The sequence below is a fragment of the Mixophyes fleayi genome, chromosome 3, assembly GCF_038048845.1.
Source record: "Mixophyes fleayi isolate aMixFle1 chromosome 3, aMixFle1.hap1, whole genome shotgun sequence".
NCBI classification, from domain to species: Eukaryota; Metazoa; Chordata; class Amphibia; order Anura; family Limnodynastidae; genus Mixophyes; species Mixophyes fleayi.
Window position 1 is genome coordinate 126,127,590 of NC_134404.1, and position 17,796 is coordinate 126,145,385.

Below are 17,796 nucleotides of genomic sequence, written 5' to 3' on the forward strand. Positions count from 1 at the left end.
AAACCCAGATATTTCTGGACTGAAACTGGGTGACAAAGAATTTAAACTCGCTCTTTTCGCAGACAACCTCCTTGCCGTCTTCACGAACCCTGTAATTTCTATTCCGAATCAAATGTCTGAATTCCGCAAGTTTGAAGAACTCTACAACTTTAAAGACAACTATTTGAAGTCCGTAGTCCTTAATATTACAACACCTTTGGATATAGTTGAAGGTCTGAAGCCAGCTTTCCCTTTCATTTGACATCCTACCCACCTCAAATATTTAGGGGCGATTATCAACAGAGCTCCCTCAAAGATCTTCGTGGATAACTTTCTACTCATCACTGCAACAGTCTGAGAGACTGGCTTCCAAAGGACTTTACCCTGATAGAGTTAATATAGTAAAAATGAATATACTCCCTAGGGTCCATTATCTGCTACACACACTCCCAATTCATATTTCCACCTCCTGGTTCAATGATTTACATAGGGAAATACGACACTTTGTCTGGAGCGGTAGACGACCCAGCATCAAACATGCTGGTAGTTTACAACTACCACATTTCCCCACATACTACGATGCAGTCATATTGAATAGGATCCTAGATTGGACGAGAGGGGATCCAACAAACATTGGGTTTGGATTGAAGGATACACACTACAAACACAAATTAACCTCACATTGTGGCAATCATCGATCCCTACCACCAAACATCCAACTATTTCTCTCACACTGATGAAATTGGTCTAAACTGCAAACTATCCCACACATTTCAACACAATACACACCCTTGATCCCACTCTTCGGCAATCCAGACTCCCCCCCCCCCCCCCCCCCCTGTCCTCTCCAAACAGGCTTTCCATAACTGGATAAAGGCAGGAGTCGCCGGGGTCGGCCAGTTGGTGGATGCATCTGGCACCCTGCCTTTTGTAGACTTACAGTTGAAATGGGGCCTACCCAATACAGATATATGGAGACATTTACAGCTAAGACATTTCATAGGCTCCCCTGGGATACGTGAGATGGCAGGATGGACACTCATACAATTTGAGTCCCTATGTACGACTTCTCAACATCCACGATATACCTTGTCTGCCATTTACAGGATTCTGATCGAACACTACTTCCATGATTTACCTAAATTCACTAGCGATTGGGAGCAGGAACTGGGTTCGAATATACCTGAACAAGACTGGAGTAATATCTTCCAACGCACCCAAGTTAGTTCAATTAGTGTGCGAGTGGTTGAAATGCAATATAAAGTGCTTTCTCCTAGCTAAAATATTCAAAAGAAAAAGGAAAGAGTGCTAAACTTAAAAACAACACCAATCATACAATAAAATTAAACATTTAATAAAATATCTAAATAACAAACCCAAAATTAAACAACGGACATTCATATGAAAAATAAAAAATATAGGACATGAATCCCAGTTGGTAGAATAACTGCAATTAGAATGAAATTTATTATCTCTGTCCAGCTTCACAAATAAATTGAAAGCCACTGTCGAGAAAACACGTGCAGAACCAATGGGGTAACAATGAATCCAATAAGCAATTGTAACATCAAACCTCAAACGATAACTTACGAAAGGATAATAACTTTCAAAGATACACTTGCCAGTCATTGGAAATGGAGCTCCTCCATTGTTCCTGATAACCAGTGATAGATGAAAGTCTGCCGTATCGCTGTATGTCCGGTATTCAAAGATAATGGCTGATACTGCAAAAATAACCCTGGGGTTAAAAGATAAAAAGTCCACACCAATCTCACCAACTGTGACTAGAGATAGCCTGACGCGTTTCTCATCAATCTCACGGCCATTTCATCAGAGGCATGACTCCAAATTAAGTTTTTTTCTTTTAACTCCGGGGTTATTTTTGCAGTATCAGCCATTATCTTTGAATACTGGATATACAGCGATACGACGGATTTTCATCTATCACTGGTTATCAGGAACAACGGAGGAGCTCCATTTCCAAGGACTGGCAAGTGTATCTTTGAGAGTTATTATTCTTTTCTCATAGCCGAATGCACACGCAGCTGTGTTTAATAAGTTCTTCAGCCATGAGTTGGTGGTGTCATTTTGCTTAATTTTTCATTAATCCAGTATGAGACAGACTTACATTTTTCCACTAATATTTATTGACATGCAAATGTGTTCTTCAGATTTACTTATTTCTCAGATCTACTATCAGGTGCACACATAGTTGTGCTTATTTGGACCTCTCCATTTTATACACAGTTATTGTTTGAGGTTTGTTGTTACAATTGCTTATTGGATTCATTGTTAACCCATTGGTTCTGCATGTGTCTTCTTGACAGTGGCTTTCAATTTATTTGTGAAGCTGGACTGAGATAATAAGTTTCATACTAATTGCAGTTCTTCTACCAACTGGGATTCATGTCCTATACTTTTTATTTTTCATATGAATGTCAATTGTTTGATTTTGGGTTTGTTATTTAGATATTTTATTAAATGTTTAATTTTATGATTAGTGTTGTTTTTAAGTTTAGCGCTCTTTCCTTTTTTCTTTTGGATCATTTATACAGGTTCCAGAGCCTAATTTGAGAGCTGCAACTTTATCAACTGTAATAATTGCAATTATATTGTTTATTAGGATCATTAGCTCCCTGTTCTTTTCTTTTTTTTTCCTAGCTAAAATGTTCCTGGGAACTCCAAATCATTGTTGGCAATGCCAATTAGTGCCAGGAACGCCATTAAATATTTGGTGAACATGCACGTGTCTCAGGCCCTTCTGGGACACGGTTATACTTTTCTCCAATACAATAGTGGGAACTACCCTACCAAATTGTCCAACATACTGGTTACTCAACGATACCAAAATGCCCGTTTCACAGTATAAAAAAAAAATCAACTGTGAAAGCAGCGCAGCAAAGGCTGTGATACCGGTGCATTGGAGATCCCCGACAGTCCCCTCCATCAAAGAATCGTTCGACCGTTTAGATTTTTATATGTCAATGGATGACCTGATTCACTCTTCAAGTGATAAATATAGACTATACACTACCTACTCTGGTTTGAGTGGATGAACTTTAAGGAGACTGCACTGTACACCCAATGGAATAAATGAAGCCCAAGTCCCTTACTCTTCAGTCCCCCTTTCCTTTCCCTTCTTCTATCTCCCATCCAAAAAAGTAGTTTGGCAACTACACATCTTTTGTTGTGTTTGTTAGCTTTGTTTACAGCTATGTGCGTAGAATCTGATATTAAATGTCTTAGTGCAAAATTACAGGCGTTGTTACCCGACGGTTGTCATTTGACAGATGACTCATTATGATACTAAAGTGTATTTCAACTGCTGCATACATATGTAAATGCTCACCCATTTTCAATAAAAACAGAAATTTAAAAACAAATTTGGTTTTTAGATCCATGGTCAAGAAACTCCCCAGACCTTAATCCCATTGAGAACTTGTGGTCAATCAAGAGGCGGGTGGACAAACAAAAACCCATAAATTCTGACAAACGCCAAGCATTGATTAGGCAAGAATGGGTGGTCATCAGTCACTATGTGGCCCAGAAGTTGATTGACAGCATGCCAGGGTGAATTGCAGAGGTCTTCAAAAAGAAGGGTCAACACTGCAAATATTGTCTCTTTGCATAAACTTAATGTAATTATCAAAAAAAGCTTTTGACACTTGTGAAATCTTGTCCTTTTACTTCAATATACCTTAGGAACATCTAGCAAAAAGGTCTAAAAACACTGAAGAAACAAACTTTGTGAAAACCAATACATGCATCATTCATTCTCAAAACTGTACAGGTATAGATTTCAGGAAGGCAGCTTCTGATGACTGGTGGGATTATTATTAACTCAGTTCTATTAAATGAGATTGAGGTGGCAAGAGGACATCCAAGAAGAAATGGCAGACATTCAGATCTGCCATCTACTCGCCACCTCTTCACTGTCATCTTCCACTTTTCCTTCATACATGCCCTCGTCAACACCACTTTCAAAAAAACCCTTAATTGAAGCACTACCGCCTGATCTCTCTCCTTCTCTGCAAAATTACTTCAGACTCTTCTACACCCCCTTGTCATCTTCCTCTCCGACAGCTTTCTCCACAACCCTCTCCAATTGGGCTTCTGCACCATCGACTCCACTGAAACCACCTTCACCGAGGTAACCCTGATAATTGCCTAGGAAATTTGTAATATGGCTTGACTTCTGTTACCAATGCTTTTTAGTTCTGTTTTATGTAAATTTGTGAACTTTTGTTTGTGTGAGCTATGTCTAGCTTGCTTGTACTATCACCATGTACGGCACTGTAGAACTTTGTAGCAAACATAAGAGCATAATAATGTGAATGCAGAGATAGCAGGCATTAAAGGTACTATAATTATAAGAAGCATTGATATACTATGCAAGACTGTACAGGGGATTATACAGACATCTCACATACAATGACAAACAGAAGGTAAAGGTGGTCATGTCCAAATAAGCATACAATCTAAGATGTGGGGAATATTTGATACATAACTTAGAGGAATAAAAATTGTAGCTGCTGGTGGGAAAATACGTGGCTATAGTAAGGCAGCAGGGTTATCAGACAGCAATCATAAAGCAGTCATTGGTGACTGGCATTTCTGTACAGCTACTGGTGGTGTGGCACAGTTGGAACGAGGAGAGACAGTGGAAGGTACAGACAGGAAACATAATTCTCAGTAGAAATCTTAAAACAGTCATCTACTTTTACATCTACTTTCAACAGCTAGTTTAACTGAACTTTCATTCTCTCTGGTTCCACAGAAGGCTTTTGCGCTGAACAGGTATTCTTGTGGTCATCTGCCAGCTGGGAGTAGCTGTGTGCCAGGTGTTTTTTTTTGGCATCATGTTCATGGCTGGAAACAGAGCCAAGACACTTTTTAACAATATTCGGTGGCATAGCACCCGAGGCAGAGATCACCACGGGAGGAACATAGATGGAGATGGAAATGACTGTTCTGCTTCTGGATCCAATGAGTTCAACTGAGATGGTATTCAGTAAATCTTCGCAACACTCCTGTGCACTTCCGTGTAATTATTCACTGCCTTCACAAATTTGTAATCATTTTATATTTGTGAGGTTATTAAATATTATGTATTGCACAGAGCTGATTGAAAGTACAGCCATCACTAACTGTTGTCCACATGCCCTATAAAATAAATAACTATACAATGTCTGAAGACATCACAAAGTTTAGGTGACCACTTGGTCAGGGTAATGGATTTAATACTCTCAACCCCATATGGAAAGGCATGCAATTATTTGTCTATTCCTGGGACATAATTTGGCAGTGTCAATTGTTTAGCTAGACTAAAATTGATTTGATTGATTAAAAAAATAAAAAACACAGCAAAATTAAAAGTACAATATATTTTACTGGTTACGCTATTTATTTATCATGTGGGCTCTCATATTCCAGATCACATGAAAACTGGTTGTGAATGAACCCTTTTAAGAGTGAATGAATAAAGTCTAATTGTGTAATGCTTTGTAAAACTAATTGCAAATAACCCTCTGTATACACAGTAATTCCATCTCCCATAAGGACACCTGCTATAATGCATATTGAGAACTTTACTCAGGCTAAAAAAAAAAAAAAATAGAATAATGCATGTTATTTTACCTGGTCGAGTTTTGTGGCTGCCTGGTCTTTAGTAGTTTGCAGATGGTAGGCTGGATAGCAGGTTGGGGAAGAAAACAAAACCGGTATCCCTCCAAATCACATTGTTAGTGCAACAGCAAAATGAAATGAATCCTGGCAAAGGATATTTTCACTTAAGAGTTGTTTATCTTCTTATAGCACAATATTCAAAAAACGAAATACAAGTGCCTACCTGGCTGCTCGTGTTCCATAGTTACCTATCTACTTCATAAAAGTACATTTTTCAGTTACCACAATGAATCAATGAGTAACAGAAAATGACACATGGTGCTGCAGACCTGACTGGAGCGAGGTGGTGCGCTGATCCAAGGTGCGCCGGCTGCATCTCCATAGATTTCTAAAATGAACACAATAATTCAAACTGTGGCATCAGGCATTTTTCCTAATGGTAGAATTACGGTCTTAGCAGCCTATATCTTCAGTATTAAAGATGCAGTACTCTTTGTATTTGCTCTTAACAAAGCTGCACAGTATGCATTTAGAACCATAGGTCCTCTAGTAGTCCTCATGCATGTCCTGAGTATTTGTTATTCAATAAACTGGAGTTTAAAGGTATGGACCCTCAACTTTGAGTCCTGCCCCTATATGTGGTGCAGTTTTGCTCTCTCCTTGGCTACTATGTGTGCCTCAACAATATTTTTACCTGGGCTAGAATTTATGATCTTTGGTCAATGTGATATACCGGTCTTTAAGTGTTGTCCCTTATTTCTCTGGGAAGTATATTTTGTATGATCCATCTTCTTCAGGTACTAGATCAGTCTCCAGTGACTCCTCAATCCTGTTGTAGCTCTCTGTAGTAGTTCTCTTTAACCTTTTTCTCTACAGCTGTCATTTCCAACTAATTCCTGCTAGCTCTCTCCATCTTAATAATTAACTCAAAGAACTTAACATATTTTGCAGAAGGTGAGGCAACCATCTTTGGATTTACTCAGTTGCTGTCCTATGTAATCATTCACATCAGTCCCTACTCCAGTGTAGCTTACGGTCTAAAATTCCTACCATATACAAGCACACTAGGGTCTATTTTTGTCAAAAGCCAGTTAACCTACTGGTATGTTTTTGAACTGTGGGAGGAAATCCACACAAACACAGAGAGAACATACAAACTCCACACATATAGAGCGCTGGCTGGAAGTGAACCCATGACTGCAGAGCTGTGAGGCAGCAATGCTAACCACTGAGCAAAAGTGCTGTCACTCTGCATCTTCAGCTGCTACTCTCTGCCCTGGTGATCATCAGATGATACTGTGGCAACTCGCACAGCAATGTTTCAGACTATACAACTTAATTGCAAGCAATGATCTTGAATTAAATTGAACATCTGACATGTGTAGCATCTTAATATATTTGACATTGCTATATAATTTTTCATTATGACATCCTTATACACGAAAACTTATTTGTAGGGCAGTCGACGGCACTACACATATATTAGTACATGTTGCCATGGAAACTTTTAATAAATGAGACACAAGGACTATTACTTGTTCCTTGTCCCTGCATCATTCAGCCAACTTACAAGATTCATATTCTATGAGCAGCAAGCTATTGCAAATGGAATAAATGAAAACAGCAGTCTGTTTACCTCATAAGCTAGAATAGGTTTCCCATGGCAACTAGAGGAACATAGGTAAATATAGTTAATATTTCCTTTTGTAAACATTAGCTAGAGTAATTTCACATATTTAGGACAAATTCAGCCATGTTGTGGTTGATACATCCTACATTATCCAGTTAATATAAGTCGTACTAATCTGTCAACACTAAAATGTAATGTACTATGTGTATTTAATTTTCCTTGTATCAAAACTTAAGGAGGTAGAACACTGGAATGTACCCTTTATTCAATTTTTTTTGACACCCAGTTTATAAACCAAAACATAAAAGTTGTGCAAGGTTGGGAAAAAGCCTTTAATACCCCTGATTGACTGACCCTGTGACTTGATTCCTCCAGTTGGTAAGACAGTCTCATAGTTACTGGCAAAACAGGTCTTTCAGATCAGGTTGAGATTTATAAACATAACTATATACATCAAATAAGCAGCCAGGACTATATCATTATGTTAATAAACTCAGTATCAGTATTCTTGTTTTAAAAAAAAAAAAAATAATCTATCACCCATTTACAATATTTACTGCAGTTACTGTAAAGAATCAGTCTCTGAAATTTTTATCTGAAAAGGTGCACAGGTGTAATTTGTAATGTTTGTGACATAAATGGTATTTTCACATTTGGACAAATTCCCTCCACAGCTCGTGTCCCTTTCTCTGTTGTTTCAATGATATCTTAACACCACTGTCTGATGGGGCAGTGTTTTAGGATGTTGGCCTAGGTCAGAAGCTTGAAGAACTCAAACCATGGGGTGATATTTATTGATGGACAGGTCCTGTATCTTTTGAATGTATTCAATTATCGGGCTTCACCTGTTGGGTCAAATTATTTTTAGTGTTCTTTGAATGGATGCATGACTGCCCTGTAAGGTAAATCCATCTAGCTTTAACATGTGCATGAAACTTCTTTGACAATTTGTATTAATGTTTTCACTGACAGCTAGAATTATGTAAGAAAGCTATTGCTTGGAATAATTCAGAGAAAAGTGAGCTAAAAGCAGCAGAGATGATATTGTGAGTTCTGGATTCATGAGATCATTCCCAAGTTCATCTCTTTGCTGAAGGAGGTCTTTCTGAACTAGACAGATACCATTTTTAAGTGGTGCCAAAAATTTGAGAAGAGTATAATAAATCTCCCCCTTACATTTCACTCCAACATTATAAATAAAAGTTGTATTGAAACAATATTGAGAATCAAAAATCACAGATTTTGGCAATGTATGGTATAAACAAGCACCAGTTTACAGAAAATGTTTTATAGGTGATCCTCCTGCAAGCAGTTGTGTCTACAGAAATATCATGTTTCCATGTGTAACACACGTAAATATATGCATTCAGTAGTCTTCAACCTGTAATGATTATTAATCATGCCTTTCCCACATCCATATTCCACACTTAATCATTAAACACAAAATACACATTTTTAATGCATATAGAAACTTTAATGTGAAGCGTGGATATTATCAGAAAAACTTTTCTAAGTAAAAAAATCTTATAAAATCAGATTAGAACAGGGTACAATAAGATTATAAATCACAGTTTTCATTGATTAATATACCATTTTTATAACAAAATTAATTATGGGCTTTCTTGCTGTCCAGCCATCTTAAGTAAGGGTGCCATATTGTGTTCATTAGCAAAAACGACAATATATCCAGCCTATTTCCTATATTGAAGCCCAAATCCCCCATTTACAACAAATTGTGCAAAAATAATGTAAAATATGAATGGCAAGAATTTTACCTAAGAGAGAAATGTTTTGCTCTATCTTTGGTGTTAGAGTTTTCTTTGGGTTAATCATTCTACAATGAGGTTTGTGATGTGCAAATATTCCTTGCTTTTGTACCTTCAGTGCTGTGGTAGAACAGAGATAGAGCATGTGTGGCTTGCCAAATGTTGTGGCACTAGAGAACCAAACATGCCCAGCCAGCCCTGCCAACAACTAGCAAGCCAAAGGTTGTCTAAGTCTGTGTTAGAGAGTGTGCATTTACATTTCTTGTGAAATAAGACACCTGGCAAGGGAATACTCTGTAAACAAATGCTAACCGTCACAAGTGGTTTATCGGAAAAAGACAGTAATGGTGTGGACAGTGATCCTTTTCACTATGTACACAAAGTAGTGGAATTACAATTATGTAGCTTTAGGAATACTACAAAAATGATAAAAATGATGGTAGGAATAGTGAAAGAATTCCTGAAAACCATATAACAGCTGAACTGATTGCTGTCACTCCCACTGGCTGTTGTACATGCTAAATGGAAATCTGAATCCTTAATCAGTTTAGCAGGTACAGGTTAGTTGAAGGACAAAAAGAATGACCAAAAATGCATGTAAGTGTTAAGTATATATTGAAATAATACCGTTGATTACACATATTATTTGCTTCATTAAGTGGAGGACTGCTAGATCCCAGCATTGTGCGGTCCAAATGATAAAGTAAATGCAAGCCAACGGTCACCAATGCTTACGGCAATATGTACAGAAATGGTGCCAAAGCTGCAGAAGTGTCCTGTCGCAAAATGGAATTTTAGAGATATTAAATGTGGCATAACTCATTGATAGGGACAAATACTCTTAATTACACTTTACTTACAAGTAATCCAATTCATTTACAATTAATTTCACTTACAAGTAAATGTATTTTTCATAGATAATTAACAGGGACAGTATAACACAACAGCTGTTGCTGTGAAACCTGTGCAGACACCGATCAACAGGACATAAATGTGCACAAAGGCTTCATACAAATCACTTGATCTCAGACATAATGAGAACTTGTTTCCCCAACCAGGGAGTTGGTCACAGGTAGTTTTCTGCTTAGGGACAGTTACCAAATGGCAGTTAAATGAATAAAGGTTGCAGTATTGTTCTGCTGTCATGATGATAAGTGCTGTGGTTCTGGGGTGGAAAGTTAAGAACCATTAAACTGGGTTTCTCTACCCCTTGACATCTATAAATAAGTTTGCATGTACATAAAAAGGTGTCTGCATTTAATTCTTATCTATCCATGAAACTTATATGCACACAGTGCTGTTGCACATTCACAGAATTAAACAGTCAATAACTGCATGGACTTTGTATCAAATTGTACTTGCTTCCTGATAGTACTAACATGAAGTCAAAATAATTCAACCTTTACATCTACGAAAATAATTATTCTCCTATGTTTACCAGTTATTGGCACATGATTCAGAATTTGTGAGAAAGCGGGTGAGAAAATACAGTACCTTATTCAGCAGCTATATTACTGGTTTATTAATTATTTGACCATTCAATACAAATCATATACTCATAGTTTCATATATTCATCATGAAAACAGAATGTATAGCAGGTTGTGTTGCTTTACTTTTTGAACAGTTGAAAACTTAGCTATTTTCCTTTGTGGTATCAAGTCAACCTGTTGAACAGTTATTTGGCCAATGTGCCTTATGGGTAATGGGTCAACATAAGGCAGACCTAACCATAAGAACAGTCAGATGTTACAGTGTAGCAATCGCCTACACACACTGGAAGTATCCATTCATTGTGTGGTTTGAGTTAATATCTATGAAATAGTAGCTTCGTCTAGAAATGAGAACATCTCTGAGGCACAAGACACTTTGTAGATAATGCATAGGCTGTATTTTTATGAAGATTGCTTTGACCTACAAAATAGGTACTACTAACAGTGTGTAGGTAAAGGTTACATGGTTTAATTGCTACCGGCACAAATACAACTAAAGAGCAATTATTTGTATCTATTCATCTTTAACAATAATTATCTTTACATAGTGCACATGAAACTCCATGTGCAACTTTTGTTCATTTTCTCATGTGCTAAGCAACATGCATAGGAGCATTTTCAGGTAATTTTAAAAGATTTTGCACTGGCTGTGCATTGAAATGCACGGAGCTTTCAAATCACATCCATATACACACACACACACACACACACACACACACACACACACACACACAAACAACAACAAAAAACAAACTACTCAAAACTAGATTGAGTGGTCTTGGTAGTAATTACAGCAATTTGTTGTTGTTTGTTTATTTTTTCTTACTTCCGGTTTAGTGTTTTTCTAATTAGTTACAGAGATAACCTAAAATACCACATGTACATTTGGCACCTCCTAGAACATTGTGGTTTACAGTACACTGTGTTGGCAATGAGGGTTTGAATAGCAGAGTGAATGATGCCACAGAATACCCAATGTCCCTGAAAGATGTGAGACTGCAGTTTAAATTCTTTAAAAAGCAATTCAAAACAGTGATACTATATCAGAGTGTAAAGGCTTAGTCTTTAAAGAGGACCTGTCAGGCTTATAAAAAAAAAATATTAAATAAATTCCATAATATGCCATGTGTACTATGCATGTGTTAAACAACAAGGAAAGCAATGTTTGCCCCCCTCTATGGCCAGGAGAGAGCGTAACATAATAGTATATTATAATATAATAATGCGTGCTATATGTAAATGCAATGTATCAGCTTCAAAGTTGTATATGCTGTATGTGTTTTACGACTCAACTCTCCTCCCATGTAAGTGGATCGGAGCATATATATATATATAATTTGCATCTTTAACACATGGATATATTATCTCTCTACTTTTTTTTTTTTTTTTTTAACAATGCATAGCACACAAGGCATCATGAAAAACGTGCCTTTTCACAAGCCAGAAAAGTCCTATTTAATTCACTGCTCTCTCGCAAGGGCACTTTTTGCAAATCTATATGGAAATTATCGTGTATAATGACACAATAAGGATATTAGCAAACCCCCTTTTTTTTTTTCTTCTATATAATAACCGAACAAAGACACTGTATAATATAGAAAAACTCACTTTTCAAGCAAGTTCTAATACAAAAAAATATATATTATACCTCTCTTTATAAGGAAACAAGCATGCAACTCTCCTACCCATAGCTCTTTGTTACTGGAGCTTATATGGCGCTTACAATAATCTATAAATCTCCCAAGTCTAAGAAACACATTTGGAAATAGCAAAGTGGCTGCAGACACTTGTTTATTTATGTTCTGCTTTTAAGAGCATTTTAAAATTTATAGCATTAATCCCTGCTGAAAAGAAAGCAAAGGAATGACTGAAAATGTTCATGTAACCTACAGCTCAATGGCAATCACAACTTTATTCTCTGTAATGAGAAAAAGGAAGGGGGGGGGATTTGGTAAATCCCTTTACATCCATATAACAAAATTACCTAAGTTAAATACTAACGATCAGCTGCAGGATTGGGCTCATTAATGCACTGCATTTTGACCCTATTCTAAATCCAAAACTTGCAATATTTTAATGTCTTCCCAGAGTTATTGTATACCTGTCTAGGACCAAAGTTGAAGTAATCTGACCTGGAAACTATTTAGTTATAAGGCACCTTGCTAGCTTGCATATATCTGGATAGCACAGTTGAAAAACTACCAGTTTCAAAAAGTCAAGTTCCAAAGTTAGTGACTTTATGCTATGACCTGGGAAAATAGGAGTTTCTGTGCTTGCATATTCATAACTACGTACCACTGATAAAGCACATTTAAAATATCCAACCAAGAACAGAAAAAGGCATCACCAGCAGTCGCCAGTTCGTGTGCTATATAGAAAAGCAAAGCCATAGAAAAAAATGAAATGAGTAAATGACAAAGAGCAGAACTTGTGAATAAACATACTACCGCCCTTGCAGAGTAAGGATGGTTCTTAATATAGACAAAATATGTGAAAATATCTCAGCACATAGGGATGACCACTTTATACCACTGAAGCTGTGCAGAGCTTTCCAAATGGTCCATATATTAGATGGCACAGTGACATGGGCTTGATCTCACTCATTGTGTCAGCTAATCAGGCCTCTCACTGCTGAAAATAAAAAATCTATTCCAAGTTTATTTAACTTTTACAAATATTTCACAAACTGCTGCTTTGTCACCATGATGAGCTTACATTGACCCATTCAGAACAAGTGATATATGCAAAATACTGGAGTACACTTTCCTCCAGAACTGTAGAGGTTAAAGAAAATTACTACAATGTTTAGTGCTATGAATGAAGAGTGATTGAAATAACTAGAAATGTGAGCTCCCCTTTCAATGTGCACCTGAAAGGAAAGTTCTTACATAGGCCTTGTGTCTAAATCCATCTGACCAATTGGCAGGTGCTGATTGGGTTGATAGGAGCAATGAAAAGCATTGAATACGTTCCTAACATTCAAGAGAAGGCGTTATTCATTCACAGGTCGGTGCTGGACTTGGCAGTAAGCGCCTGGATACGTATAGCGTTACAGGACTTGCACAGGATGTGTCCGTCCAGTGGGTAGCAGCCTTGATTCTCCCCTTCCGAGAGAAGGCTTCCACAGTCCTGCAAGAAACAAAGTTCAATTGTACTGCTAATTCTCTGACAGGGAAGTGTGGAGTATATGAATAAAAAGCATGCTCCAACCAGGGAGAACATACCTCACAGCGGTAACACTGCACATGGAAATCACGGTCCAAAGCTACAATCCGAACAGTCTCCTCCTGGCCAGGAGCAGGCATTATTGGTTCCTTACACACGGAGCACCTTGGAGCAAACTTCCTAAAATGACAGAGAAAATAATAAATGACGTATTACTAACATGTAAAGCACAGTCCAGATACACATACAACATCCTTAGTCCATATCTTGACAGAGAGTTCTTAGGACATGAATGGTAAAAGGAGACCATCCAAGTATAAATGACTCCACAAATCAAAAGTATCTACCCTTCATCTTGGTTCATTCGTTCCTATTTCAATGTGATAAAGATATACATAAATAGAATATAGTATGGGGAAAGCTTGTGATATGTGACAGGAAAGCGATCACCTTTACGAGATAAAAAGAAGGCGCTGTTAGTCTTCTTATGATGAAACAGTATCTTTGTGTTGGTAAGAAAAAGTACAAATACAAATAAAATGGGTTAGCATGTCAGCTGTAGGCCTAACTAGTTTAATGCCTGCACGTCCTCAGAGGCAAGAACCATTAACCTATTGAAATATATATATATATATATATATATATATATATATATATATATATATATATATATATATATATATATATATATATATATATATATAAAAAAGTGAAAAGACAAACAGGCACTTGGTGAACAATCAGAAATACCACGTAACAACGTGATTAGTAATTAATATATCAGCTACAGTAGGCAGCTCCACTACAACATCAAATTGCAGATGTAACACCTAGATAGAGACGACACAAAAAGAGAAGTGCCAGACATAGTGTGATACCATCAAAATAAGAGTCACATCCAGACACTCTAGGGTTGAGAAAATAAGATGATTCGTTTGTCAGAGGTTAATTCCCTCAGTATTTCAACACCTGATTTCAAAGAGCTCCACCTCTTTAACAAGAGGTTAACGCTTAGACTCCAAATACATAGATAAAATAAGTATAGTGCGTGCGTGCGTGATAGAGACAACCAATTTAGAAGATAATACAATGATTAGCCTCTCAAGGGTACATTTCCCCAGAATTTGAATAGCTTCTTATACATAAACTACACAGCTAGACTCAATATAAATAGAGTCAATAGTATGTGCATAAAAGACAGGCTTATTATAGGCTATAATCCAATTTAATTACAGCCTAAATCCATAAAAAGCAATAAAATGCCCGTACATCGGGTACAATAAAAACAGGCTTATCTGTATAGAAAGCGCTTGCAGGGGTCCCCTCAGAAAACTCTCTGGAGCTGGCACACGGGAACCTCCTCGCCTTCGCTTCCACCAAAGTACAGGACCTCCTTCAGGCGTTTTGTCTCAAACGAGACTTTATCAAAAGGATATATGTTCATAGGTGGACAGTTCATCCTTTTATAGTCCACATTAGCACTCGTATCCAATCTGTGGCCGTCTCACTGGAAATCACATGTCAAAGAGTATGGGCAAGAGCTCAGTTTCCGTACTTCCGCCCACAACAACTATCCGCATCACTTCCTGTTTAGGGAAGACGACATCACCTCCGCTCTAGGCTCCGGGACAAAGACCAGACAAAGAGCCCAGCAGGAATACATTGTGATACAAAACACTAATACATACGCACTACAACAATACATAAAAACCACTAAACATACGGTCAGCAGTATATTTGTACATCTCCGCCCAAAGATAGAGGAGTACGTTAACTGGGCGAACCAAAAACCAATAGATAAGTATATAAATAAAAAACCCTTTATGCATATATAGAAAAAATACAAAAACCCAATCAAGGCCAATAAGCCACATGGCTGCTAAATATGTAATAAAGCCCAATACGAGCTAGGGAAACTAGCGGAGCTATACAATATATCCTACTTCCCCAATAACAGAACTTTCCAATAATCACCCGAGGTAAGTATCTTAACAGTATAAACATTAATCGAATAATTTCCGTAGTTAATACCGCTATACATGACGATAGTAGAAAATCCCCAGATGAAGAGTAAGGGCATAGTAGATGACCCAATCAGATAAATACAACATGGGGTCTAACAGCAAGACCTAGACAATTATAGTTCACATATTTAATCCAAACATCCTGAAATGCATATAAATGACCTCACATAAGGTACAGAGATGTAGAACATAAGAGAGGGAGACAAAAAAAGAATAATTAATACATTTATATAAAAGGGGCTATTTCAAAAGCCTCATTGAGACCCAAAGGTGCAAGTGTACCTAATTTAAAGATCCAGTACATTTCTCTACAAGCCAGCTTCCTGGCAAGATCTCCTCCCCTAGATCCTAACACCACGTGTTCTATAGCTTTAAATCTCATACAACAGGGATCACCATTATGAAAAAGTGCAAAGTGCTTAGAGACTATATGTGTATCCAGTTTACTCTTAATTGCCCTCACATGCTCCTGTATCCGAATTTTTAGCATCCTCTTGGTTTTACCAATATATTTTAGCTTACATGGGCATTCTATTATATAACTCACCGAAGTGGTTAGGCAATTAATTTTCCCTTTGATCTTATACTCCTTGATGTTAGTGGAGTCAAAAAAGACTCTATTACAAGGGTCAACCCATTTACAGACATTACATCTTGTGCATTTCCCAAAACCATTACTAAAATTAGACAGAAAGGTCTCCCCTCTCTCTAGTTCCACCTCATCTACATTTGGAACAGAAAATTCAAAATTCTTGATAGAATGGGAAAAAATATTGAGTGAATGCTCCTTTAATTTAATGAGGCTGATTATCTCTGAGAAACAAAAAACCCTTGAAGGAATTAATAAAGGGCTAAAAGAAAGGGAACAAATGGCAGAGGAATTAAAAAGTAAGGATGACTTTAAAGTTAATGAAACTGTACTTCAGAGAAAATGAGATAGAATGGAAGTAGAAGTTGTTGAAAGAAAAGAGAGTAAATTCTCAAGGGACAAAAGAGATTATGATTTGGATATGGTCTTAATTAATGTATTAATTATTCTTTTTTGTCTCCCTCTCTTATGTTCTACATCTCTGTACCTTATGTGAGGTCATTTATATGCATTTCAGGATGTTTGGATTAAATATGTGAACTATAATTGTCTAGGTCTTGCTGTTAGACCCCATGTTGTATTTATCTGATTGGGTCATCTACTATGCCCTTACTCTTCATCTGGGGATTTTCTACTATCGTCATGTATAGCGGTATTAACTACGGAAATTATTCGATTAATGTTTATACTGTTAAGATACTTACCTCGGGTGATTATTGGAAAGTTCTGTTATTGGGGAAGTAGGATATATTGTATAGCTCCGCTAGTTTCCCTAGCTCGTATTGGGCTTTATTACATATTTAGCAGCCATGTGGCTTATTGGCCTTGATTGGGTTTTTGTATTTTTTCTATATATGCATAAAGGGTTTTTTATTTATATACTTTTCTATTGGTTTTTGGTTCGCCCAGTTAACGCACTCCTCTATCTTTGGGCGGAGATGTACAAATATACTGCTGACCGTATGTTTAGTGGTTTTTTATGTATTGTTATTGTAGTGCGTATGTATTAGTGTTTTGTATCACAATGTATTCCTGCTGGGCTCTTTGTCTGGTCTTTGTCCCGGAGCCTAGAGCGGAGGTGATGTCGTCTTCCGTAAACAGGAAGTGATGCGGATAGTTGTTGTGGGCGGAAGTACGGAAACGGAGCTCTTGCCCATACTCTTTGACATGTGATTTCCGGTGAGACGGCCACAGATTGGATACGAGTGCTAATGTGGACTATAAAAGGATGAACTGTCCACCTATGAACATATATCCTTTTGATAAAGTCTCGTTTGAGACGAAACGCGTCAAGGAGGTTCTGAAGGAGGTCCCGTACTTTGGTGGAAGCGAAGGCGAGGAGGTTCCCGTGTGCCAGCTCCAGAGAGTTTTCTGAGGGGACCCCTGCAAGCGCTTTCTATACAGATAAGCCTGTTTTTATTGTACCCGATGTACGGGCATTTTATTGCTTTTTATGGATTTAGGCTGTAATTAAATTGGATTATATCCTATAATAAGCCTGTCTTTTATGCACATACTATTGACTCT

The 17,796-nt window shown here is 37.3% G+C and overlaps 1 protein-coding gene and 1 long non-coding RNA gene across 8 annotated transcripts in view; both read right to left on the reverse strand.

The window, feature by feature from the left end:
• The window catches only part of LOC142142770 (uncharacterized), a 508,920-nt gene that overhangs the window by 161,420 nt on the left and 329,704 nt on the right, over window positions 1-17,796 (reverse strand). The gene's annotated exons all lie outside the window — the stretch shown is intronic.
• Window positions 8,687-17,796, reverse strand: part of LPP (LIM domain containing preferred translocation partner in lipoma) — a 251,578-nt gene continuing 242,468 nt past the window's right edge. For all 7 annotated transcript variants that reach the window (XM_075202315.1, XM_075202312.1, XM_075202314.1 and 4 more), the window contains 2 exons: window positions 13,716-13,836; window positions 8,687-13,620 (listed from right to left, as the gene is read on the reverse strand). In XM_075202315.1, the coding sequence (XP_075058416.1) occupies window positions 13,492-13,620; window positions 13,716-13,836 (250 nt within the window). In that variant the 3' untranslated portion in view covers window positions 8,687-13,491. The remainder of the gene's footprint in view (window positions 13,621-13,715; window positions 13,837-17,796) is intronic.